The sequence below is a fragment of the Solanum lycopersicum genome, chromosome 11, assembly GCF_036512215.1.
Source record: "Solanum lycopersicum chromosome 11, SLM_r2.1".
Lineage (NCBI taxonomy): Eukaryota > Viridiplantae > Streptophyta > Magnoliopsida > Solanales > Solanaceae > Solanum > Solanum lycopersicum.
Window position 1 is genome coordinate 3,375,284 of NC_090810.1, and position 27,019 is coordinate 3,402,302.

Consider the following 27,019-nt stretch of genomic DNA (forward strand, 5'->3'; position numbering starts at 1 on the left):
ATTAGATGTTTACAATATTTTTTTTTTAAGTCAAAGAGTTCAATTTTGACTAGTGGGACATGAACAAATAAAACATATTTCTAATTATGATTTTTTGGTCAATTTTAGAGGCAATAATAAGCAAATTTACTCAAAAAAAAATATTATTATTTTGGAATTTGGATTATGATTCAAATTTTGAGTATTCAAAGCTATTAAAAAATGGTGCACAATGGATTGAAGTGCATGTAGAATAATGGGTCAATTTTTTAATACTTGAAAGCCAAGTCTCCATTTTTGCCATTTTATATTATCATTAATAATATATTAAAGTAAAATTGTTTAATTAACACAAATACAATTTTTTTACTAAAGCTATAGATTATGCAGAATCCATTAGCTCCCACCTTTGATAAAAAAAAAATTTGCATTTAATATTTATATCAGATTATATGTAATTTATTATATAAATAAATATTAAATCGAGAAGAGAATATATACTGATTATATTATGATTGTATCCTTATTTCCACTTTAAAGAAGTATTTTTGCATGAATTATATTAATTTCTCGGTTGGTTGACTTTCGATTTTGTAGAGCAAAACAGAAGAACTTCGTAACAACAAAAAAATTTTGAGGCAAATTATTAGTAATATAATCAATTTCACTGCACTTAATTTTTAGCTACAATTTTCCTCTTTTTGTGCCTTTACTGTATTAATAATTCTTTTATTCTAAAGTGAAAATCATAATAAAGATATTTCAAACGAAAAGCAAATAACCAAAAAAAAGTAAATGTTTTTTTTTTGTCTAAAGTGAAAGTCATATTTATTTCCTACTAAAAGCAATAAATTAAAAAAAACGATTTTTTTATCTGATATGCAAGTCTTAATAAAGATATATTTCCTATAACAAAAGCAATATCCAGAAAAAAATAAATGAAAACGATTTATATTCAACAACGACTATAATAATAAGTAATAATATATTTAATATAATTCTATAAGCGTGATCTGAAAAAATATAAAGTGTATGTAAATCTTACATCTATTTCATAGAAATAGATAGCAATTTACTTTTTTATATCAGGAAAAACTAAATATACTTCGTATTTTAAAGACGTCTTTTCTGAATAATCGAGTCGAATTGAAACAAAATATTGGAACCAAAGAAAGGAATAAATAAGTTTATTTATAGATTGCCATGTAATTGATGATGCATTACGAAAGTTTTAATTAGGCATAATACATATATTAGACCCTAAACTTAGCTTCAAATTTTAACTTTGACCTCCAACTTTCATAATGCACAAACAAACACTTTAACTATCCAACTTTTAAATAAATAAGCACATGAATCCTACATTGCACAATACACGTAAGACACCACGTAGGATAAAAAATGACATATGTAGGACATGTATGTTTATTTGTTCAACTTTATACAAATTTAAATGTCTACTTGTGCACACCCAAAGTTGAAGGGCGTTAATATGATTCGAAGCCAAGTTAATAAAACATATTTATGTATTAAGCCGTTTAATTAGTTTGAAAGAAGTAGAAGCATCTTTCTCCTTTCATGGAAAGTTTTAAGGTACTTAATAATATAATTTGATGCTTCAAAGAAAGAGCAAAAGAGAAGTCAATAACATACAAATGAAGCCTTTTAAAAACAAACAATTGTACCAATTTTTTTAAAAAAATCTAAAGTTACGTACTAGTGAAGTTCATGCATTTCAACCTGAAGTTCAAGTAAAAATGATTAATCTTCGGTCGTTTTTACTTGAACAACTGAAAATTCAATCATTTTTGTAAGAACTTATGTGCATGAACACAATTATTTTCGAACTCATACACATGCAAAAAAAATATTTAAATGGCAATATCAAAATCGGATATCCGTGCACTTTACTCGATGATGCCTCTAGTCGAGGTGCGTACAAATTGGCTCAACCGACATAGTGAAGATAAAAATTTCAACATATCCCTTTAGCATTTGGAACCATAATCCTTCAATACTTTTATTCACATAAAGCTTCATATAGTAAAAGGGAGCTATAAAACAAAACAAGCAACTTGTTTAATATGGTGTTGATATGCTCTATTACCATTATTCATGAACTTGAATTCACAAGACCAGATTTACAGAGAATGATGTGCATGCAGAGCATACTCTGCACGCGATAATAACGTCAAGGGTAATGAGCTAAACTCTATACAAAAGCGGATGATAACGCAGTCATCCAGAACTCAACTTTAACGTCTGTGGTTCCTGAGCTCTCATCATATACTATAAAAAAGGGCTATAGTAAATTCTCATTGAAGAGAATTGTGTACCTATATCTGGAGGGTGAAAAGAATCTTCTCAGCATGCTGAGGTATTAAATATCGAGAGAATGACCCAAAACCCAAACTATCTATACCGACCAGCCAACGATGTTTCTCCAGAAACCAATCCTGCAAATGTAGTATGAGTATATTAGAACCAACTCTAGCTCATATATACTGAAACGGTAAGGATCAATGTCACATTTCACGTAAGCCATGCATAATAGCAGAAAAAATTGCAATAGTTTATGGTCAAACAGAACTGATGCTTACTATGGCATGGCCTAGGAACCTATGCAACATAATCAGAATTGGAAAAAGAGTAGAAGGTTGGCAACTAGGATTTACCAAGACGGGTCTGTATTCACACACATTAATAAGTTTCAAGTACCGATAAAGGCAAATTTTTATCATGGGTTAGCAAAGCAAGATGAGTAAGGTATCTGTAGAATTAGATATACTCAACCACGTCTAAAAGGTGTGTCACTTTCAGATGCCTACATTTACCGAAAAAAGATAATCTTGCTTTTATGGGCTTTAACCAAATACACAAGAATGGGATGCAACAGTAATATTTGACAAGGAATGTAGAGTAGGTTGTTCCAGATAGTTTCAATTTAAACCTGATATTTCTAAAAAAATCTAATGCATCATCAATTTAACGAGGATCAAATAGCAAACCTAAAAGTTCAACCATGGCCATCTTATGATATTAGTCAATAACACTGGTTTTAACACTTTGCTTCTCTAAAACCATCTATCAAGTATGCTGAAGCATATCAACTAATTAGTGAAAGTCCACTATGTATCAACCTGTCTGAGAAACTGAGACTACAAAGGTAATTATTTTATTGCAGACATCATTTAACAGAGCAAAAGAGTGCCAAAAGAATGCATACCTATAATAACTAACGGGGAAGAAGGGGTTCTCTGTCATCAGGTCCAACGCGATGGCTAGCCTGTAAACGTCATAAAAAGATATGAGAAATACATGCATGCATAATCTTTTGAATTTTTTTTTGCAAGTTGATCAGAGTCTTACATCTTCACTTGCCCCAGCCGCCATATTTATGAAGGATCCATCCTTTGACCTGTAGAAATCAAGCACTCAAAGTTTCTTAAAAAGAAAAAACACTAGATTGATGATATCAAATGTGTTGTAAGAAAGGCAACACAATAACTAAAGATTTCACACAACATGCATCAAACTATCAAAGTGATAACTGAGATTAGCTACAACACCTGCATAATTAATAGACCATATATAGAAAAATAATAGTTTAAAGAAAACTAAAGGGAGGAAAGGTGGGCCCTCCATTGGACCAGAAGAAGCAATTGTTTCATCTTGACCCTGCCTGATTTCATGTCCATTTATAGTAAAATATTAAACCCTCTCTGCTCTTGAAAACGAGGAACCTGATGAAATTCCTATTTTGTTTTCATAATTCAGAGAATAACATTAGGAATGTCTCCATACTCTGGAAGTTCATTATGATGTTCTGATGGATCCTATTTTGTTCTAGTCCAGTATCCCTCCATACTCTGGAAGTCTAAACAGTCCTTTACATCAGCGACTCCTAAGAACGTTAAGTACTTGATCCAAAACAATCTAAAGGGCGGATCTAGAGATAAGCATCTGAAAGCCTGTCCAGAGAAGACGTCGCAGGGTAACCACAATCTCGTGTATATCAGTTTTGCTTTCATAAAGCTTAAAACTTGAAAGAAGAATGCACCTGTAGTTTTTCGGATAATCCATTTCCAGGTTGGCGTTTTGAGGCTCATCCCTGACCTTTGCAAGAGGTGAAAAGAACTGAAAAATTGAAGCTTGACGTAAGTCCAAGTTAAAAAACTAAGCATGCCACTCAAAATAGATAACAACATCAAAATATAACCTGATGCATCGAGATAAACACAATGGAGATTCCTAAGATGAAGTTCATAGTAAGGGTATGTCCAAACAATACAGCAGATGCTATTCCAGTGAAGATAGTGGCCACAGTTGATGAATACTTCTTCAGAATTGTATCTGCAAATGTAAAAACGAAGCAATGATTAGTTAATGCATTTAAGTAATACATTTACTAGACATTACAAACCACCGTAGAAAAATGAAATCTGCATGTTGCTCACTACCAGAAATTGGAAGTACCTTGTAAGAGCTGGGAATCAAAAATTCAATAGCACATGCAAAACAATTAAAAATTGAAGCGACCCATTTTGGCTCGCAAAATTGGATTAATTCAGGGAGAGAAAAGCTCAAGTCCCACATACAAAAGAAATATACAACACAAAAAAATTATGGAGTATAAATCGGATGATTAGACAAGATGTATACACAGATGCATCTTGTCGAGTGCAAATAGCAAGAGGTTCAATGTTAATAATTCAATCAACTCTTCAAAATACATTCTATTTTCTTCATTGATAAAAGTCAAAAATCTACTTGGGAAGCCAAATAAGTGAGAGAATCCTCACCTGCGTACTTGAAGAAGAACGAAGACAGGATTCCCTGAGCTGCATTATTGCATATTAAAAACATTGTTGCTCGTGAGTGTCCCCGTAAGATATCAAAATTGTCAGGTCCTGAATAGAATTTGACACAGAATTAGCCAAGAGTACAGGAATTAAATAAATTCTGTGCATAAACCAACAACTGGAAGTAGACACGTAAATCAATCCAAGAGTAAAGGAATTGAATGAGTTCGCTAAAATGCTTATGAAATCTAATGGATTGATGCATCATAAGCATTTTACGCAAACACAAAAGGCCTGGGAAGTATAAGCAAGTGGGGATCCTGTTATGGATGGTACTCAATCTAAGGTTGATACATCCAGGTCCATTTTGTTAACTTTTAAAATTATGACGAGTAATATGTCTTTATTTTGATGCTTTCCTTATACTCCCACTGTTTCAATTTGTTTGTCTTACTTTTCTTTTTAGTCCATTTAAAAAAGCATGTCTCTTTCCTTTTTTGGCAATTTTTTTATCACAAACTTTTCACATGACAGGCTTTAAACCACAAGATTCAGAAGTCTTCTTCATTCTTAAACTCTGTGTAAGTTGTAACTGATTCATGAAGGAGGTGAAAGCTACAAAGGAGGGAAGATAAAGATAACCTGAAGATAGAATTTGAAAGAAGTTAATAATTGATCAGTTTTTTCAGATATTATGATTAATCACATGTTTATTAATGTCAAGAGAGCTTCATTCTTAGGAAACACAAAAAGGATAAGATTTCCCATTCATACCTTTGTAAATGACAGTTCCAAGTATGCCTAGGAAGTTGAAGATTGCACCATATCCGTACAAAAACAAATTCTGCAAAGAGCAGTTTAGTTGTTTGAATGGATCATTAATAAAGTCATAGACACCCATTAAACAAACCACACCAAGAGGTTACAAGTATTTCACTACTTGGAAGATCGTGATTATCATACTATTAGCTTTGTATAATTACACCAAACAAAAGTATTGCTCAGAAAAAAAATCTGATTATTAGCAAATCAATTAACAATTCTATGTGATGGTTAGAACTAAGACAGTGAAGAAATATTGGAAATGAAAGAAGAAACTGCGGAAGAGAAGATATCTATTGTTTTAGCTGGGATCCAATTGAATGAAATCAAACTCACTGCAGCAGCTTAAAGCACTTTAGGAGTAATCAACAGCAAATGTTCACCTGAAGATAAATGCTGGTCTCGAATTGGCTTTTCAAAGCATATTCATTGTAGACAGATGCCAGTGAAGGAACAGTGACCTGAATTATTACATTGCATCAGTTTCTATCCACATTAAATAAGACAACTAGGTGTAAAGTCAATAAAGTATTGCATAAAGTTTGTTCCAGTACAAGTGGCACTGTATTGTAAACCACCTATATTCTCTTGGACACTAAAAAAGGAGGAAAAAAAAGAAAAAGAAAGGGAATTGTGTGAATTAGTGTACAGATTCCACAAGGTAAAATAATTCCTGAAGGCAGTACACTCAGAGCTAGAATATCTGATGGATCAAGCAAAGAATGTGAGTAGTCATTAAGAATTATCTTCATATAATACTTACGAAAATCAAGGTATACAAATATGCCCCTGTTGTCACTGTAAGATCCAAAGCTGATGCACCTTCTGGTAGAGAGCGCAGCTGATTCACACTGATGCCAATAAGCAATAGCGCAAGAGCCTCCCACTGTGACCATTTAGTTTTGATAGTCATATATAGTTAGCATTCTTTCAGGGTCCAAGATGCATAAACACAGATCATACACATCTAAAAATCAATTAAAAATTACAGTTGACTATAGTTCATAAACAAATCTCTGTCAGCTTTACCAACCTGAATTATGGAAAAACGGCGTTTCATAACTATCTTTAACAACATTGCAATTACCAAAACCTGCAAGTTTTAAGAATTTTTTTTTAAAAAAAGAATCACCAACACAAAATTTGAGAAGATAAATCAATCAGCGGCAAAAGAGGAAAGATCTGGTACAAGTATGACACAAAATAATTGAATCCTCACATCAGGCATCACAAAGTAATCACATCATCCTTGAATACGAACTGCAATTAAAAGACTAACCAGCTCACCACCAAATCCCAACTACAAATACTTTATGTGAGCCTATCGGCTCAATCTTCGGAGGGCAGGGTTACCCATGGAAACCTGTTCTTGTGAGTTGTACAGGCAGCCTGGTGGATCAATTAAGGTGCACACTAGTTGGTCAGGCACAACAAATATAATAAAGGGGAAAAAGGACTACCTATCTCAACCATCTGAAGAAAATTAAGCTCATTGTTGTTATTTCCCATTCAATCTTGAGTGCACATAAATGGAAATTTGAACACCTAATAGTAAAACCTGACTGTGAACACTCAACTAAAGCTAAGACTGAAGCAGAAACAAAAGATAGCAAGCAGAGTTTGTAATTAATCTAGCATGTAAGATCCGCTGAATTATCAGCTATTTGCAATTTTATCAGGGAGATATAACTTATCAAACCAAAATTACTGTAGGATTTTCACAAGTAAATTGCAAAGTCTGAAAGTGTCAACAATAACTATAAGCAAATGATACCTTCAAGTTACTCAGCATCTTTACAGTAGCAGGGTTAAAATATAACTGCACGAAGTAACAGAAAGTGTCATTAGAAGTGTGAGAGGATAGTTGAACTCCAATAACATGCACCAACAATGCAAAACATTAGGGCTAGACAAGAAAGTGAGTCCTTATGAGTTAAATAATTCCACTTGAGAAGACATAAAATTTTGAAGAAAGTAATCACAACAGATAAAGATTACACGAAATCAAGAAGCTTAAATAATTCCACTTGAGATGACAATCAAGTCTCCTCATGCCAAAGTTCTCAACTTTAAGGGAAGATACTCAATTTACTTTCTGATCAAAAGAGGCTATAAAAGAAAATCTTCTAGTAATGTATTTTTTGAGTTATATGTACATACATATCTATCTTGGAAATCACGTGGTATTTCTTAATAATACAAGAATAGTACACTGCTGATAGAGAAAAAAAAAGTAGATAACAGCCATATTAATCAATATGCTTCAATCCCAAGCTAGCTGAGGTAGGGTATATGAATCTATTTGAAACCCACCATCTAAGATAAGGGCAGTAAGTCATGAGAATTTGATAAGCATCTCAGAAATAACCTATTAATATCCAAATGAGGAACGACAGAAAAAATTTACCTGCATGATAAACTTAAGGTAGTTATTAATAGCATAAAGCAGAGCGGGAACAGCCAGAAGCACATTGTTCCGAGCAGCCTGCAATTAATAAAGGAAAAACAGTTTGTAACAAAAGTTGCCATGAACATTCTTCACTGTAATTCTTAATATCCCACTTGTGTCCTACGCGGTAGAGGAATGTCAGAGAAAGTACTTCTGAATGGTTAGATTCATTAATTTCAAACTTCAGATTGGAGTATTAATTAAAGAACAAAGCCCATTCACATATTGGTTATAAAAAATTAACTTGGTCAATAGAAACCTATTACTTTTCCTCTGAGGCCAGACAGGTTCCCACCTTTTACCGGCTGAAGGACCAAGCAGCTGAAGCAACTCCACCCCCAATTTATTGAGGCCCCATTAACCATTTATTAAGTACTATTAGAAGTCAGTGGTCATCATCATTATGGTCATTATTTCTTCATTCATTGTATATTGGAAAACATAGGAGAAATATAGAAAAGAATGCTAACATTCTATGTAGATTTAACAAGGATGACTAAACTATCTATAAGGAAGTGGAGAGAAATATAGGGATAACAAAGAAAATCCTTCATTGCATGTCAAAAAGGTGGAAACATAAACTTCAAATGGAAATAAATAAAAGATTTTTATTTAACTTGAAGCTCTTATTAAAGTATGGCTTTAAGCCGGCTGAGATGGGTTCACCTACTCCATGTTCATTTAAATATCTTCACTAATTCTCATTTAGGTAAGCAACAATATTGGTATATGGAAAAGTCAACATAATACCCAGTGTAATCTCTGGGTACTGGGGAGAGTAGTGTATAAGCAAACCTTACCCCTTCCTTAAATGGAAGAGATGTTGTTTCCAGTAGACCCTCAACTCAAAACAGATGAAAAAGACAACAACAACAACACACAGGAAGAAAAACGAGAGAAAACAAAAAGAATGTAAGTTTATGAATTAATGTAGATTGTGTGGAGAGAGAAATAGGAGAGCTTTAGAAGAAGTAGAGTCGAGTTTGTACCGTTGAAGAGTAGTCTTTGTTCCCTTATTTTCTTTTGGTGCACACAGAAGTTCCTTGTTGTATAGACGGTTGGGTGAAGTCTAAAGAGAATCATATATTTTGTAGATTCTCTACCTTTTGGTATACCCTTGTATACAGCCAGTTTAGCCATGTTTATGAATGAAAATTCTTTTACTTTGATTAAATAAAGTGTAGGTATATTCTTTTGTATACATGAAAAAGAAAAGTCTCAGTGGGAACATTTTTATATTGTTTAACACAACTGAACATGAAACTTGTATATCTATTTAAAACAAATAAAATCACTTCTGTGAATTAACAAGTATTACCTGGAACAATGTGGAGAAAGAAAGAAGAGACTTCTCTCCAGCCTTCTGGTTTCGAGCCTTCAAATAATAATACAAGAGATTGAAACATTTTAAAACAAGTGAATAGTTATACCAAGGTATCAAGATAGTAAGAACAAATTATGATGCATATACCAATACCTGGTAGAATTTGTTATATCGAAAAAGAAGAGACGAAGCTCATAGGAAATTGAAGGTGTAGAAGGTTATAGAATAAGTTAAGTCAGTAAAGAGAGACAAAGACATACCTCTAAGCATAGCATTATTACTGCAAATGCAACTTTTGCCAACTCAGTCAAAAAATTAACACTGATGGGACTGAACTCGAATTTGCCATCAACTTTTGACATATATACAAGTATAGGCTGCAAGAAAAGAAATAAATGAAAAATGTATTTTATTTAATATACAAATATAGCATAATATAGAAACTTACATAAGAAAACCCGAAATATTCCAGTGTTACTCTGTGCAAAATAACTACTTTTTGATAACCAAGTTCTAAGAAATAATTACTCTCATTTTTCTTAAAATAAATACAAATACGTAATATTCAATATTCAACACAAGAATAAAAAAAATCAAAAGTTTAAGGTCGTACGAACAACCAACCTTCACTAAGAGAAATATTTAGACCATCAGGTTCTTTTATTGGCATCAATCTCTGTATGTGTGTTGCCATGGAAAGTGTTTCAAAGATGATTTTGCAAAATCATGAGAAAATTGATGACATTCCAAAATGAAACTTAGACATACCCATCAATTTACTCTTTTGAGCCATTTTACCTTCTACATTCCAAGATGACCCAGTTTTAGTAATATCAATAGTTTTGCATAATTTAGCAGATTTTAATACAAAACACAATTACCTCGATTAAGTAAGAAACCAGTAGACGTAAACATATTCAAAACTACAACTCTTATCATCAAAAGGAAAAATATCATACGATAGGCCAAAATATATTTCACTACTAATGATCAACCGCTTTATTATTCATCATTGTCATTAGCTATCAATATCATTTCACTACTAATGATCAACCGCCACCAACAACAACCACAAATAATCACTACTGTCAACCACTATACCACAAGATACAACCCACAACCACTATTATCAGTCAACACTATTCCAAATCGACATACACAATCACCATCACTAGTCATTAACATCGCCGAATATCATTCTAAACTAAGAGCCTTAGGGCTTTGATTCAACAACAGAGGCAGAACACAAGATGTGTAGTAGGTGTGAGTTACTGAGTTCGAACCAAGTTTAGTATGTAACGAAGAAGGGTAGAGGGACTGGTCTAAAGCTAAAACAACAGCTTTCCCGGTCATAAGAAAAATGATTCTACGCTAAGATGCACATGTTATCAATCACATGCCACCTCCATAGTCCCTCCATTCGCACCTTAAAATGAGAAAAAAATGTCATTCTGCTAGCAATTGCCTCTCCTACTTTATTTCACCAACACTCCACATTTCAAGAGTCTTTTATCAACTTTCAGCATTTTATTGATGCAGATGATTAAGTTTGACAGGTTGCAGTTCCTGATACTCAGACTTCTACATTATTTTTTGCAAATGAATTTGTATCTATTCACCTTCCAGGCACTAATGCATACATCTTCTTTACTTTGTGGCTTTGCAAATCACCAAAAGAACTCATTTTTTCCAGCTCAATAGGATTCGTTTCACACTAGTTAAAAATCTTCGTGCACATTCTATCCAACAAATTCAGAATAAAAAAAAATTGTTCTTGAGCTGATTATTTCTACCTTAATAGTTAAAGAGCAAGTAGTAACACCATTACAAACCACAAAATTCAAAATGCCAGTTTCACATAAGCTACAGCAGCAAAAATTCAATAACTGTAAACCGACCAAAATGCTGTCACCGACGACCAAAAAAATAATATAAAACAGCAAATTTTCAACTATACATCAGTGTGATGACGATCATAAACTTTTGTACCTGTTCATCATCCAGCTACTAATGCAAACAAACATTTTTTCTAGCTCAAAAAGGATTTGCTTCATACTAGTTAACCGTCTACATTCACAATAAATTTTTTGTTCTTCAGCTAATTATTCCTAGCTTAACAGTCAAAAGAGCAAGTAGTAAAACTATCATCCAAAACCACAAAATTCACAATGCAAGTTTCACATACCTGTAACCCGACCAAAACGCAGTCACCGACAACCAAAAACACGTTGAAAGCTCGAGTCTTCACCGATACAACAGTCCGATGACGATCATAAGCCTTTGACACCGTTCTTTTGGTAGGGGAAGCTACCAATTTCGAGTGACAAACGCTGCATTCCGATATTTCATTCATTTTTACTCAACTCGTCTCTCACCGGAACTCAAAATTACTCCGTCGATGCCTAAATTTTTCCGACGAACGATCGATTTAGCGAAGAAATTAGCTTTTTGGAACTTTGATTTGTGTTTGTTGGATCTGAATTTTCATTCATTATTTATAGAAGAAAGTCTCTTAGTATTTTTTCCTTATAAAGTATATTCTTGAAAGAAAATGTGAAATGACCAAATTACCCATAGATTAGATATAGATGAAATAGGGATTGATGAGGGTATTTTTGTCTTTTGATGAGTAAATTTTTTTGTGGAAAAATTAAATAAATTAGTACATTTTAATAAATAATTACTGATTTCAGCAATACTTTTTATTTATTACCATTTATAAAAATACCATGTTAAATCTGCAATATGAATTAAAAGTGAATTATGTATGCAATATATATGGATTATAATTGTTTTTTGGAATATATTATGTTTGTTTGGTAAAAAGTTGACACATTTTATTATAAGTGTATTAAAATTTGTGATTAATGTATTATCAATCATTAAAACTTGTATTATATATTAATAATAAATTGTTCTTTATAATATGTATTAAACTTGTATTATAAATGAATTAAAACCGATCAAGTGAAAATAAGATATTATTGCTATAAGTGATAAATATTTTTTTATTTTAGTATATTTATGTATGTTTCCCTTTTTTTGTTCTAATCCATTTTTAGCTCTCGTTTGGTCAAAAAATTTGAAGTCGAAACTTGAAAATTTGGATCATAATTGGATATACATTTTTATTTGGAAAAATAACTAAAGTTATTATTGGTTATGCAATTTATTTGGAAAAAAGATTAAATATATATGATTTTGAAGTTGAAATTGAAAATTTGAATTATAATTAGATATATGCATTTTATTTGGAAAATACTTAACAGTTATGTGACCATTTTCTGAAAAGAAAATATTTAAAGATTAAACTTTATTCCTAATTAGATATTGAAGATAAATTTTTAAAATTTCATTCAAAATATATATAATCAGAGATCAGCTTAAATTTGATCTTGTTTGAATATGTTTATTTCCTTTTATAGTAATGCTTAATAAAAGATATTTCGTTGTAAGTTTTCAAAATTATATTAGATTTATATGAAGATAAATTTTCAAGATCTGATTTTTAAGTGTATGGTCAATTTATATGTTCTAATCCATTTTTTAGCTCCCGTTTGGTCAAAAAATTTAAAGCTGAAACTTGAAAATTTAGATCATAATTGGATATGCATTTTATTTGGAAAAATAATTAAAAATATATGATTTTGAAGTTCAAAATTGAAATTGAAAATTTGGATTATAATTGGATATGCATTTTATCTGAAAAAATAATTAAAGCTATGTGATTTTGAAGTTGAAACCTAAAAACTTAGAATTGTAATTGGATATGCATTTTATTTGGAAAAATAATTCTAGTTATATCACCATTTTCTAAGGAGAAAATATTTAAAGATTAAAATTTTTAAATCTAATTAACATTTATGCTTAAATAGATATTTGAAAATAAATTTTTAAAATTTTATCCAAAATATATGATCAGACACTAGCTTAAATTTGATCTTATTTGAATATGTTTATTTCCTTTTACAGTTGTGCTTAATAAAAGATTTTCTATTATAAGTTTTCAAAATTTGATTAAATTGATCAAACAATTATATAAATATATCAAGATAAATCTTCATCCAAAGTGTATGGTCAAACGCTAGCTTAAATTTTATCTTGTTTAAATGTGTTTATTTCCTTTTATAGTCATGCTAAAAGATTTACCATAAATAAGTTTTAATAATAACAACAATAACATATTTAATATAATTCACATATAGGGTTTGGAGAAAGTAATGTATCCCTATGACATAAGTAAGACTTTTCATCGTGAATTTTATTTTAGTCGGGCTTTAATGTGAATACGAGCTATGAACAGGGGCAAAAACATTTACGACGAGTATTATGTTGTTCAGAATCTAAAGTGAGTGTGTAACATAATTATGAATTTGCAAATTATCTTAAAATATCAAGAGAATTTTTTTCGGTTTGAATCTTGAGAATGAAAAACGTAAAAATAACCTTATTAATAGGCCTTACTCGACTTGAATACGATAAGTTACGATGTCAAAGCAGACACCAAAATTGTTCTAATTCGTTCGTAAGTTTTTCTGTTTAGAATCTTGTTATCAATATTAAAAATACAACAACAACATAGTCTTACAGAGTGAAGTTTGGAAAACGTAGAATATATGCAAACCTTACCTGACCTCTGAGATAGCGAGAAAAAAAATTAATATTTTTACAATAGCATTGACATTCCATCTTCACTAAATTGAAGCATATGAATCATGACATTCCAATTTTTGCATCATTATGCACCAAACAAGAAAAAATAATCAAAAGATGCCTCACTACATCATGATTTTAAAGCTTAGACTCCATTTTTTTTCCATTATTATATCTAGAAAGTTAAAATGGTACACTTTACATTGCATTATGCAATTTCTCATATGCCTAATTTCAACTCCCATCTTCTTTTAGCTACAAGAGAAAACTGGGATGCATAAATGAAGTGCATTTGTAAACACATCAAACACAAAGAATGGGATCGCCACGCGTAATCAGTGGATTTGCTCAAACTGCAGCCGCTTTAATGGAGAGGAAATCAGAAATCTTGTTGGCGTAGAAATCCGGTTGTGTAGAGTTGCTGGGATCTTGAAGCATCGATAGAGATGTCACGCCTAGAATATGAACAAAAGGTAGTGTTGGATGACAGATTTTGAAGCATATGCCTTATAAGGAGAACAAATTTTCCTTTCTGAGATACCTGAGAGAACCAGAAGAGTTTTGCAGCCACCATTTTGTCCAAACACTATATCTGTATCCAATCTGTCACCGACCATGCATATCTGCGACTTCTGTATCTTAAACCTGTTGTGATAACGTCAAAGAAGATGAAGAAAGAGAAGTTATTCAACTCGTCCAGTTATATTCACATCTACACTGTAACAGAATTGAGAAAATGCATAATGAAAACTAGTTTCTATAAAGAACTTTGTAACGTTGAACGACAGTTTTTTTCGTATGAATATGAACCTGAAAATGATAGAAGGATTTAGTTCATGTTTGATCTAGAAAATTGCTTGATACATCACAATGCCAGTACTACTCCTTCAGTATACATAAGTTGAAGAAAAAGTTCGTAAACACTCTTTCTATCTCTTTTATGAGAGACGGTACAAATACTACCTACATAAGCATGATGCAAACATTTAGGTCACCCTTTCAAGGCTAAAGCCTAAAAAGTATTATTACTTAACATGCAACTAGAGAGCACAAAATCAAACTTGATCTAGAAGTAAGGTAGTATATTTTTTAACAAGTCTCATGATGAAGCATTCATCATAGGATGACAAAGTTTCATCAGCAACTAAACAAGTATACATCTGAAATAACTAGCGGTAATATAACGCTAGTGAAGAGCAGGGGTGGAGCTACATGGACGAGGGGATTTAATTGAATCCCTGTCAGAAAAATTCTTTGCAGAAAACCCTTTTTTTTTTGCATATATATTTAGTGTTGAATCATCTTGTTATAAGTGAAGATATTAGCATATTGCAAAGGTGGTACAAAAATTGTTTTAGGTCAGAAGTTCAAACTCTGGGTATGACATTCTTGTATATTTTGAATCCCCTCATGGAATTCCTGGCTCCGCCACTGCTGAAGAGTCAATGGTAATAAGTTACAAGTTTCAATTACCTTTATTGGCAATGTGTAAATCCTGCATTTATAGCTATTTAATATTTATAGCTAAAAGTTCGTTTACGGGAATCACGAGCTTCTGGAGCAGCATTAACTTTTATGACTAGAAAAGCTTACTGAATTACACATCAAAAAGTGATGGACTCTGGCAGAGAGCCCATTCGGCCAAAGAAATGGAGCAAAGGGAAGGGAGCAGAAGACAATGACAAAGAGTGCAAATAAAGAAGATGAGGTAGGACAAGACATAATATTGTAGAAAATTAGTGCCATACTTATCAGCCAAGTAGTCCATCATGAAGGTTGAGGGCTTTCCTACAACAAGTGGTTCACGCTTTGTAGAGCCTAGGATCGCACCAACCATTGAACCACCACCTGAAGCAACAGAACAGAAAGGATGCAGCTTAGTTTAAATATGGAAAAAATATTTCATGGTTATAGCTGTACAGAATGATCAAAGCAGAAGACACTTGAAATTTAGAAAAAAGATTAGCTAGAGTAGCACCTTAACATGGCAATAAGTTGATGACTAAGTAAATGCTAAATGAAAAATCTTGTCATCTTTCTAACTATATAACCTCGAGTTTAACGACTAACAAGGTTGATCCAAATTAGTTCAGTAATCAACTATTCAAACTAGTTAACACCTCAACATTTCTTTCAGATGAAAAAGCAAATGACATGGCTCGAAAGGCTCTATAGATAATGACTTGGACGAAAGCGTAAACAGGTAAAACAGGAAAAGAATTGAAGTGTACGTCGCAATTGCAATAACATGTGATAAATTCTGATTGCAAGAAAAAGCTCTTACTGTAAATGATAGTGCGAGTGAAACATGACGACTACAGAAATAATCATTTTGGTGCCAAGTAGATTTAAGTCCAACAGAGAATGGGTTCAACAACTAACTTCTGTTAATGAACGATTTAACTCACAGAACAAACATGTGAACCTATCTTTTAAAGCATGAGAGGGGAATAACCTGCCCATTCCTGAGCATCTGTAAGATGGGTAACAGCATCACGATTTGTAGCAATGAAGAGACATCCTGGATTTTCACGTATGCACAGGGTAGCATACCTTCATTAAAGAAAGCAAGTTAGAGATATGATATCAACAGGTCAGATAATATTTATACAGACAGGTGAATGCGCGACATAGGAAGCCTGTACATTTATAATACCCTTCACTTTTCCCCGAGTCTTGTCTTGAATACAGGGTTTATATGTGCAGACAGTAATTCTAGTCTGAATCAGGTCCTCCAGCAAGGGGAGTATTTTATCATGGGATAGCCAAAATGGATAGATGATCAGAACTTCGAGCAAAGATAAAAGTACTATATGAGTGGTTAAGTAAATAGAATATTCCGAACAAATCCGAAACAAAGTAATCTCATTGTTAGATATTATTCGGCAGAGAAAACGATACAGAAAAGATAAAAAGGACAACTCACTGAATCTTGTGGTAGTTGAAATAGCGGTCAAATCCAACAACAACAGCTCCAACCTGAAAGGTATAGACACAACTCAGCACAATATATTCAAAAAATAGTAGAGCTTAGTCTGATTTAAACGTAGAACACACATGAGAACAAAATAAATTTAGAAGCATGAAATGAAGCATACATCTTTATCCTGCTCCATCATATATCCAGGCTTTAGCTCTATTTTCTTGTCACCATCTTCCTGTTAAAAAGAATAACACAGCATTCAGTTCAAATGTGAATCTAGTACCAAAGAAGGCACTGAGCAAATGCTCTGTAGCTCTCTCTCTCTCTCTCTCTCTCTGAAATCTAACTATAAAAAGAGAAGAAAAGAACTTTTTTAAAACTATGTTATCAAAGTAAACATTTTAGTGGGATCATTTTCTAACTTTCAAAGCATAGTTGAAAGAAAGTGCCCAAGGCATGGTTCAAATTGCAGCACTCTGGCTCCAAGGTTACGTAATTTAGTCTGCAGTGTAAGTAAACACGAATTTTGGTTGAAAGATGCAAATGACATCCATTGTTTCTATTCATTTTGCAAGTCTTGTTTATCTCAATCTTCTGGCCGAGTAAAAGACTTGACAAAGGAAAAAACATAACAAAGACAGAAAATGAGTGACATGGTATAATCATAATAACTAGAAGACTTGATTTCTACTAGGTAAGAAAAATGGCTACGGCGATAAGGTGAGAACACAACATATCACTAGTTCCACAGGTTAGTAACTAGAATGAGAAGATAAACATTCATTCATAGACCATTAGACAAAAATTTTAATAATTTATTGATTTATTTGTGGTGAAAAACTATCAGAGGCCAAAAGTTATTAACTGCAAGACATATCAAAACTTATTCATAAAGTAGAAAGGACTGTATATTATTTTTATCTGCATACCGGTCCTCCAAGATATTGAATACCAGCTAACTCAAGCTCCTTCAAGATGCCATCCTCACCAACAACGTACACCTTAAAAATGCATACCAATTAAACAATATGATAAAACATTTTAGGCTTTTTGCAGTGAATCAATGCTACTGATTTAATTTTATTTTTGGGTCTGTGGACAAGTGACTGACACAGTCAAAAGATATACCACAAATCCACGTCACTGCAGCTGATAGCATTAGACGCAATGTAATATGAGATTCACTACTTATCAGACAGTAGTTTTTCCTATTCTTAATTCAATAACTCAACACAGAAGACCATTAGTATCTGGGAGAATGAAAATGCACAATGATTCTGAAATCCGTTAACCATCTAAAGGATCCATGCTGGTAGAAAAAATGTCTAATTTTTGAATTGGAAGTTGAATTTTACGCCCTCCATTTCAATTTGCTTGTCTTACTTTCCTTTTTAGTCCATTTAAAAAAGAATATCTCTTTCATTTTTTGGAAACTCTATAATTTCAACTTTCCACGTGGCATGATTAAGACCACAAGATTAAAAGACATTTATAGTCGCTCAACAATAGGAAAATATGCTGTGAATTTATTATGGCTTACCTTTTTATCTTTTGGGAAGTCAATAGACTTCAAATATGCAGCTGCAGCAAAGGATGAAGCAAAAATTTCCTCCTGGAAAGTGACTTGCTATAAGAACTATTGATCCACTTAGTTATAAATATGAACTAGAAGAACCATTAACTTACCTCGTTGACACTAAGACCAAGTGTTTCAAATTTTTTCCCATACTGCTTTCTAGACTTTGTTGAGTTGTTGGTAACAAAAACTAATCTTTTTCCCTGGAGAATGAAGTTACCGAAACGTTACATGGAGCAACCAGTTCAATAATAAATGATTTTGTTGCCACACTTTTCTTATGAATAAAGTAACTTTGGTTTGAATCACTACAAATTGAATGCTACAAGCAATCTTGTAATCAAATTTAAGTACGCAAAGCATCCCATCATTAGAAACACTAACCTTTTCCCTGAGCAAATCCAAAGTTTCAGGGACTCCGTCTATCAGTTTATCTCCTTTCCATATAACTCCTGTAATAGTGGAGGAAAAAAGGACCTTATTTTAAGTAACTTACTCAACTTTTTGCTAGGAACATATTATCAACATTTCTTTGGGGACAATTACGACAAAAGATGATACGGGAAAGGAAAAGAAACTTAGGCTATCACCTGTTAAAGATGCTAACGGTCAGACCTCTCTACAATAACCACCATACTTCACAACATTTCACTATAACGAACAAGTTTTCATTGTTACTTATATTTCATGTTATGTTACATTCAGCATTTTGCTATGGCAACCAAAAATATTCAGACAAACAGACATTGTTATAAAGAGGTTCGAATGTATCAGGAAAAATCTTAATTTTCATTCTTCCTAAAACTACTTCATCTAGGTCATGCCACTATCGCATAAAAAACTCTAAAATGCATCATACAATAGGGGTATTCATTTTTTATTCTCACTATGTATAGAATAAATTCAATGCACTCTAAATCAGATGTCATATTCTGGCCAGACACAATACTTAAAATGAGAGTTGAGATTGTATCCTTTATAAGAAATTCTGAATTTAAGTTCCTCACTTTGATTTATTCCTTCATGATTACTACATATTTAATATTTATCCACTTTATGAATGGCATTTAACTTTGTTGTATGTGTGAACAAAGTTCCACATTGGTAGTTTAAAAGATTGAAAAGCTACATTGAAGGTGCAACAAAATGATATATCACACCGTTTTTAAGAGTATTCATGCACTTCGACTAATTCTTTCCGATACTTTCCACCCGCAACATGTAGAAGGTAACTTTATTCACTAAGATTAGGACAGATAGAAAGAAGTCACCTAGTGTTTTTTCTCTCTGTTGAGTGCTATTTGTTAAAAATGATTTTCGAAAAAGTACTTCTGAAGACTAGCAATCTATGTTTGGCTAATCAATCTAAAAAATATTTTATCGTAGCAATAATTTGTGCTTTGTCAAGGTTGTAAGAGCGTTTTCGGGAAAAAAACTACTTTTTAGCTTCTAATAATCAACTTCCACTATCACTCGAAATCATTTATTTTTCCTTGTAAGCTTGGCCAAACACCTCGATTCTCTAAACTAAGCATTTTTGTTCTTTAAAAAAAAATCGACTTCCTAAAAGCTAAATTGCTCGGGTCCGGGTCCTGCTCTGATACCATGTAAAATTAGGTCTTAGGCTTAAGTCACACCCCAAAAGTTAACTCAAAGGGAGGAGGATTGCCTAAGCCTTATAAGGAGTCCGTTCATTTCATTAACCACCGATGTGGGACTTTTGTTATTCTTTAACAAAACCCAGTAATCTCAAGTTGTCTATATCATATGAAACAAGTCAATGAACCTATATTGTTCAAATTCTCCAAAAATACACTACTTAAGAGCATATACTCACACATCGACATTTTCGAAGAGTCCAAACAGCAATAAACACACACCCAAAATGAAACACCTTTAACTACATCTTCCAATAAACATACAAAAAATTCCACTAAAACACTGAAAAGAACACATAAAACAACACAGAAAAGATTAACATAGCTCCTGCACAAGAATGACACTCACACATCGAGAAATGACCCAGTAACACCCAAAACCAGCATAATTAATCAAATACACAAAGACCCAAATCAAAAAAAAATCCAAAATCATACCATCACAATCGAAGATGAAAGTTTCAACAGAATCAATGAGTTCTGCAGGATTTGTAAGTGGCTGTGCTGAAGCTTTGGTAACAAAACTTGATTTTGATGACTCCATTCTTGAATTTTTACAGTTCCATTTAATGGGTTTTGAAGAATTTTTCAATGGATTTGAAATGTAAGAGAATTTATTCGAAATTTTTTTGGAATTTGTAAAGAAAAGAGTTGAAGAAGAAGAAATGGTTGCTGTTACTCTGATGCTTAGCATATTTTTTTATTTTTTATTTTTTCTGTTCCAATAACTGATTTGAGTTTGTTACTAAAATGAATATAAAAAATAATAAAAAATTTGGTATATTATTAGTAAATAATAATATTATATGAAAAAATTGTGTGGATGAAGATAGATATATATTAAGATGGAAAATGCAAGGCTGGGAATTAACTTTATTCTTCTTCTTTGCTATCTTGTTAATTCATTTTCTTCTTTCTATATTTCTATTAGAATTCGATCAATTTAGATTCATCATCGCTAGGACTTATAATGGGAAGTAAGTACTTTTTACTAATGACTTTTTTTTCCGTGTTCAGGATTTACGGTCTCATCTGTTGCAACACGTCTTTTCAGGACTTACTATTATTCATTTTCTTTTAATTTCTTAATAAATTTTTGATATTAGTGTTAGAGTCTAACTCATTTGAGATTCGTGCAGCGAGCATTCGTTAGGGTTAAAAATGAGTTGTTGTTTCTTTTTTTACCATTTTTTAAAAGAGTGTTTTTTGTTCTACTGTCTTTAAGTAAGACCCCTTTCAGACCCCCTACATTTGATATTACAATAAAGTTGTTTTTGAACATAAAAATGAATGATTTTAAACTTTCAACTCATGGTTATCTCGTGGGCAAACTTTTAAGGTCAAAAGGTGAAACTTGTAGATCTTAAAGTTTGTTGTGAAGCAAACACGATCAGAAGTTCAATATTACTCTTTTTTTAGTGTTATTTTTGTAAATGTATATATATTTTACGTGAATAAGACATGTATTATATATTCGGTCAAATATCTTTAGTTTAAGTGACTCGATGACGGCTATTTGCTTTCAATTGGGAGAAACTTTCGCAAATAGCCACTATATTAGACTTAATTATGACTTCATAACTATAGTTTTGCATATTTACGGATTGTAACCACATATTAAGTGTCTCGTTTGTATAATTTGCGGGTAATTGATATAATTTAATTAAATTTGTATAAGCTTGAAATAACGAATTTACACAATTACATACATCAGAAGTGTAAACAGTTATACAGATTCCGAATTATACGAAAGTTATACAAATTCCAAATTATATAAAGGGAAACATACATAAATATACTAAAATAAAAATATTTACCATTTATAGCAATAATATCTTTTTTTCACTTGATCACTTTTAATTCATTTATAATTCATTTATAATACAAGTTTATTACAAAGAACAATTTATTATTCATATATAATACAAGTTTTAATGATGAATAATACATTTATCACACATTTTAATACACTTATAATACAACGTGTCAGATTTTTACCAAACAAACATAATATATTTCAAAAAATAATTATAATTCATATATATTGCATACATAATTCACTTTTAATTTATATTGCAGATTTAACATACTATTGTTATAAATGATAGTAAATAAAAAGTATTGCTAAAATCAGTAACTATTTATTAAAATGTACTAATTTATATAATTTTTCCTTATATAAACGTGTGAATTATACAAAACTAAATAATTGAGCGGCGTAATTAAGACGAAAGTAGGTCGTAAGTTATAACTAAGACAAATTATAGCTATATTAACTAATTAACTAGTATATATTTGCTTATACGCGTAATTCGTCCTTTTTTTAACAAGCAATTGGGCTTTTTCCATTTGAGTTGATTGGGCTTTTCCCATTTGGATTGGACCAATAGACCAAGTCAGAGGCCCACAATTTTTGATGAATAATTTCAGAAGCTCATATTCCACTGACAGCCTATTACTATAGTTACCAATCAGGTCAAAGATATCTCGAGTTTAAATCTGGAATACAAACTTGTTTCTAGTGTGGTGCGTTTGACCCCCTCCGGCTCATCATTTTTACGTTAATAGTTACCTACTAGTACACAAAACACTTGATGTGCTTAATTCCATTCTACATCACATAAAAATCATTTTTCGTAACGCTTCTCCTACAACTCCTTCTTATGTTGTACATGTACTCACCAGAAACCTACTTTATGTTTTCTTCAACTTCTTGATAATGAAACATACCTGCTCCGAGTTTGAAATCTCTTTTACTTCGAAATACTTGTCTATCGCGATTACCCAGTCTAATACCACGTCATAGAAGGGTCTCGACTATCGTAAAAGAAAAAGTCAATAATTTGTATACACTTTCCAATCATATATTTTTTCTGTATTAAGGCAAACACAACTTATTATATTCCATTAAAAAATTATTGTAGTTAATATGGAAAAAAATAATTAATGACCCATACTTTCTTTTTACTAGTACTATTTTATTTATTTTTGTGATTTATAACCCTAAGTACCAATTGTCTCCATCAAAGGAGCTATTATATGTTGAAGAATGATGCATCAAATTAATTACACCCCATGTTGTTGGCAAATGTCTAGTCATCGTGGTCGTGATGGGATGAATACAAATCTTTTCGTTCTAAATTATATGTATTGATGAGTTCCAAATTTAGATTATAAAATGACTTTAAAAATGTAATAAGTCTGACATTTTTATATTCTTTATAATAATAGAACTTTCAAAAAACAATAAAAATCTAGAGATATTATGAGTATCGAAAAAATCATAATAATAAACGCGTTCTCTATAGAGATGGCAACACACACTTGTCACATATACGTAAAGTTTGATGCAGTGGCGGAGCCACATATATTTTTAGGATTGTCGATCATATACTTTTTGATCGAAAAATTACATAGCTTAGCTTGGTAAAAAAAAAATTTTGTATGTATAAATATTACGTACTGACATTCCTTGATTCCTACTTGATTTTATTTATTTATATTTTGACATTCCTTGGTCAAAATTTTGAATCCAACACTGAGTTTTGTCTTCACATACGTACACATACATCTAATTTCCAATAAAGGTATGTTAAGGAATACTTTTATATATTAAAATAATGAACCTTGAACAAACACGATTTTACTTATCTAATGGCTAATAAAATATATCGAACATCGAATAAAAAAATATATTCTAATCTAAAACTTAATAAGTTTGTTGAAATAGGGTCCCAAATAACCCAATACTCTTTCTTATTACTTCTTGGCCCTTCATTTTATTATGAATAATTTATGGCAAAAGTTTCTTCCTTATCCAACCCCCAACTCCCTAGTAGGTAGATTAGTATATTTCAATGTTAAATTAAACCTTAAGCCCACATTTCACAAATCAGTAGGGTAAAAATTTATTCGCATCGATTATTTAGTTCATATTTTAAAGTATAATTTTTATCATATTTGTGAATAGGAAATGAATAAATATGTTTGTAAAAATTAAGTGAGAGATTAATTGTAGCAGATATGATATAATCAGACATAACAAGTTGAATTATTCATAAAGACACGACTCTATAGGAAAGTTTGAAGGTCAAAAATCGAAGAAATAGAAGACCAGTCGATAGTTAAGCCTTGTCGTACATTATGACGTAGCCAATAAAAGTAGGAGACTAGTCCTCCTTTTTAATAGTCGGATCGTCTCTTATTAAATATATACATCATTATTGTATTTATCTTATATCTTGTTATTCAGCGTTAATATACTATCTTTAAAAATTATAATTCTTACTTTAAAAATATTTTTTATAAGTTGAGTATCTCACAAAAATAAAAGAAAAAATCTACATATATCTTATTTTCCTAAAATAAAAATCAGATTCTATTTATAAGACTTTGCACAAAATAAATTTTGGTATTTAAAGCAACTACTTTGTGACACATGAAATTTTGCTACAAAACATTACTTTTCTAGTAAATGGCCGTCACAATTAATGATTGAAAAATCAGCACCATATATAAAATGACATTAATTAGAATATTTAATAATATAGTTGAACTTTGTCCCTCAACTAATTAGCTCTAATTAAATTCAAAGAAATAAATGAGATTACGAGTAATAAGTATTTCTTTATTTTGAATTAAAGATTTTCGATTTAAATTTCCTGAAATACAAAATAGTTTTATTTGAAAACTCCTTACTCCTTTGTGTGAGATATTTTTATACGAATTTAAAATTTTTTTTAATATTTAATTTAAATACCGAACACCAAATAAAAATTAAAAAAAAAATTATCTTCAATATACAACCATGTGCTATTGGAAAAGAAGTCACATCCTAAAGGCCCCCTTTCTATTATATTTTGTCTTTTGTAATTCATTGTTTTACTTTTTCTCATTTTGTTTAATTAAGCTTCTCAAATAAAAATAAAAATAAAATGCTTGTACAAAAGATTTAGAAATGTTTAGTTAAGTTTTTAATTAAAAAATTAGTTGTTTTTTACTTTTGAATTGTTGTAAAAATTATGTAGCCGATGAATGAAATTTCTTATTTTTTTAATTAAAAGTTTTGAGTTTAAGTCGTATAAATAAAAATATAATATGAATCGAGCTACGTAAGATTTATATATCATCAAACTATACTCAGTATAAATTTTCTCTTTATTTCTATCTATTGATTTAGGGGATCAACTTTTTCAAACAAATAAATAATATAATAAATGAAAATTAATTAGGAAAAATATTGATGTTCCAAAATTAGGAAGGACAACCTTAATTTAGATGAGAAGTTGGTTGAAATATTAATTAGCTTGAAGAATAATGCTAATTAAAAACCGTTAAATTCAATAATCCAATAATACAAATCAATAATATTTCTTCAATTAAATTTATCAGTCGGTTCGATTTTTAGACAAAATTTTAAAACATTTACCCAAGCATATTACTTATTAGATAATTATAGATAAATATTTCAAGTAAAAATATAATAAACTCGGTGACTATCGTACTATAATGAGCTAAAATGGACGACTCTTACAAAACGTCTTTTTAATATTGATATATATAACTTAAATTTTGATTTTCCATATGCGGAATTTTAATTATATTTTAATAACTCATTATAATAATAGTATTTTTTCAACTAACTTTTCAAGCTGTTAAATGTACAATCATTTTCATAAACTGTTAAACTCAACCAATTATTAAATGTTAAAGTTGATGTAATTAATTGTTGTAAAGTAGAAAGATGATCATAATGGAATTATCATGACTTTTTTATAGAAGGAAAATCAAATTATTATAATTAATAAGTTAGAAGAATTTTAATTTTTCATTTTATTTTTCTAAAATAGTATTAATGATTTTTAATAATAATTATAGAAAGTTGAAGACCTCACTTATAGAATAAATAATTTGAATCATTGTATATTAATATTGTTGATAAAGTAGGTGGAGACATTTCATGGTATTAATATGATATTTTTTTCTATTTTGTTTTGGAAAAAATTTAAAATTTCACAAGTTTGACGGAGTTATATTTCATATATAGTCATTAATTAATAATTTTTATTTCAGAAAGTTTTTATTTTATCGAAGAAACTATAGAATCTAGAAGAAGAATGGTTGTTTAGGATAATAATAATTATTAATTGAATGATCATCTGAAAAATTAATCAAAATATAAAATTATGATTGTTTCGTTTTTACCTAGAACATCTAATTTAAATTTTACTAAATGATAATTGTTCATTATGTGCTCATGTGATGACTTAAATTGGTGAATAATTCACTATAATTTAATTAAGTTGCTTCATAATTGTATTTTCATAAGTTGATGTATAATTATAGCTAAAAATTAAATTACACCAAATATATCCTTAATGTATGCGTGTAGGTTCAAACATGTCTTTATCATATATGTATACAATGTATATGTAGTGCATATTTTATATCAGATATACATATACACAATATATACCTTTCATATACAACCAAAATGTATAAACATATTTATTTTAGTCATGCAACTAAACTAGATGACTAAAAATACATTTACGTAACTTCCCTTTTAATTGAATTCATAATATTTTAAAGATATTTTTAACCATTTTTCGCGATTAAAACTATATAGAGGCAATTGTCAATAGTATGACATCCTTGAGAAGAAATTGAAGGCCACTTGTATTGATAATGAAAGCCACATAAATGTAGTAATATATTAGATTTAAACCACTACACCTCTTACAATTGTCACATATCTAACTTTATTTATCTCTATGGATCTCTTTTTCTTATTTATTTTTACCTAAAAAACATGTGCAACCCATGTAACTAAA

The 27,019-nt window shown here is 30.8% G+C and overlaps 2 protein-coding genes across 2 annotated transcripts; both read right to left on the reverse strand.

Moving 5' to 3' along the window:
• Positions 1 to 2,054: 2,054 nt before the first annotated feature.
• Positions 2,055 to 11,886, reverse strand: LOC101257327 (CMP-sialic acid transporter 3-like). The gene is made up of 15 exons (XM_010314309.4): positions 11,562 to 11,886; positions 9,637 to 9,753; positions 9,371 to 9,427; positions 8,011 to 8,088; positions 7,378 to 7,422; positions 6,637 to 6,696; positions 6,367 to 6,489; positions 5,987 to 6,064; positions 5,556 to 5,625; positions 4,782 to 4,889; positions 4,199 to 4,332; positions 4,040 to 4,116; positions 3,349 to 3,397; positions 3,206 to 3,265; positions 2,055 to 2,435 (listed from the first exon to the last, which is right to left on the reverse strand). The coding sequence occupies exons 1-14, from the start codon at positions 11,727 to 11,729 to the stop codon at positions 3,215 to 3,217; spliced, it is 1,215 nt and encodes a 404-aa protein (XP_010312611.1). The 5' UTR covers positions 11,730 to 11,886; the 3' UTR covers positions 2,055 to 2,435; positions 3,206 to 3,214.
• Positions 11,887 to 14,039: 2,153 nt separating this feature from the next.
• Positions 14,040 to 21,163, reverse strand: LOC101249417 (phosphoglycolate phosphatase 1A, chloroplastic). Its single transcript, XM_004250025.5, has 11 exons — positions 20,625 to 21,163; positions 18,913 to 18,980; positions 18,639 to 18,731; positions 18,493 to 18,564; positions 17,882 to 17,953; positions 17,128 to 17,187; positions 16,956 to 17,008; positions 16,485 to 16,582; positions 15,778 to 15,877; positions 14,571 to 14,674; positions 14,040 to 14,484 (listed from the first exon to the last, which is right to left on the reverse strand). Exons 1-11 carry the CDS (start codon positions 20,878 to 20,880, stop codon positions 14,378 to 14,380), a joined length of 1,083 nt encoding a protein of 360 aa, XP_004250073.1. The 5' UTR covers positions 20,881 to 21,163; the 3' UTR covers positions 14,040 to 14,377.
• Between the last annotated feature and the right edge of the window lie 5,856 nt (positions 21,164 to 27,019).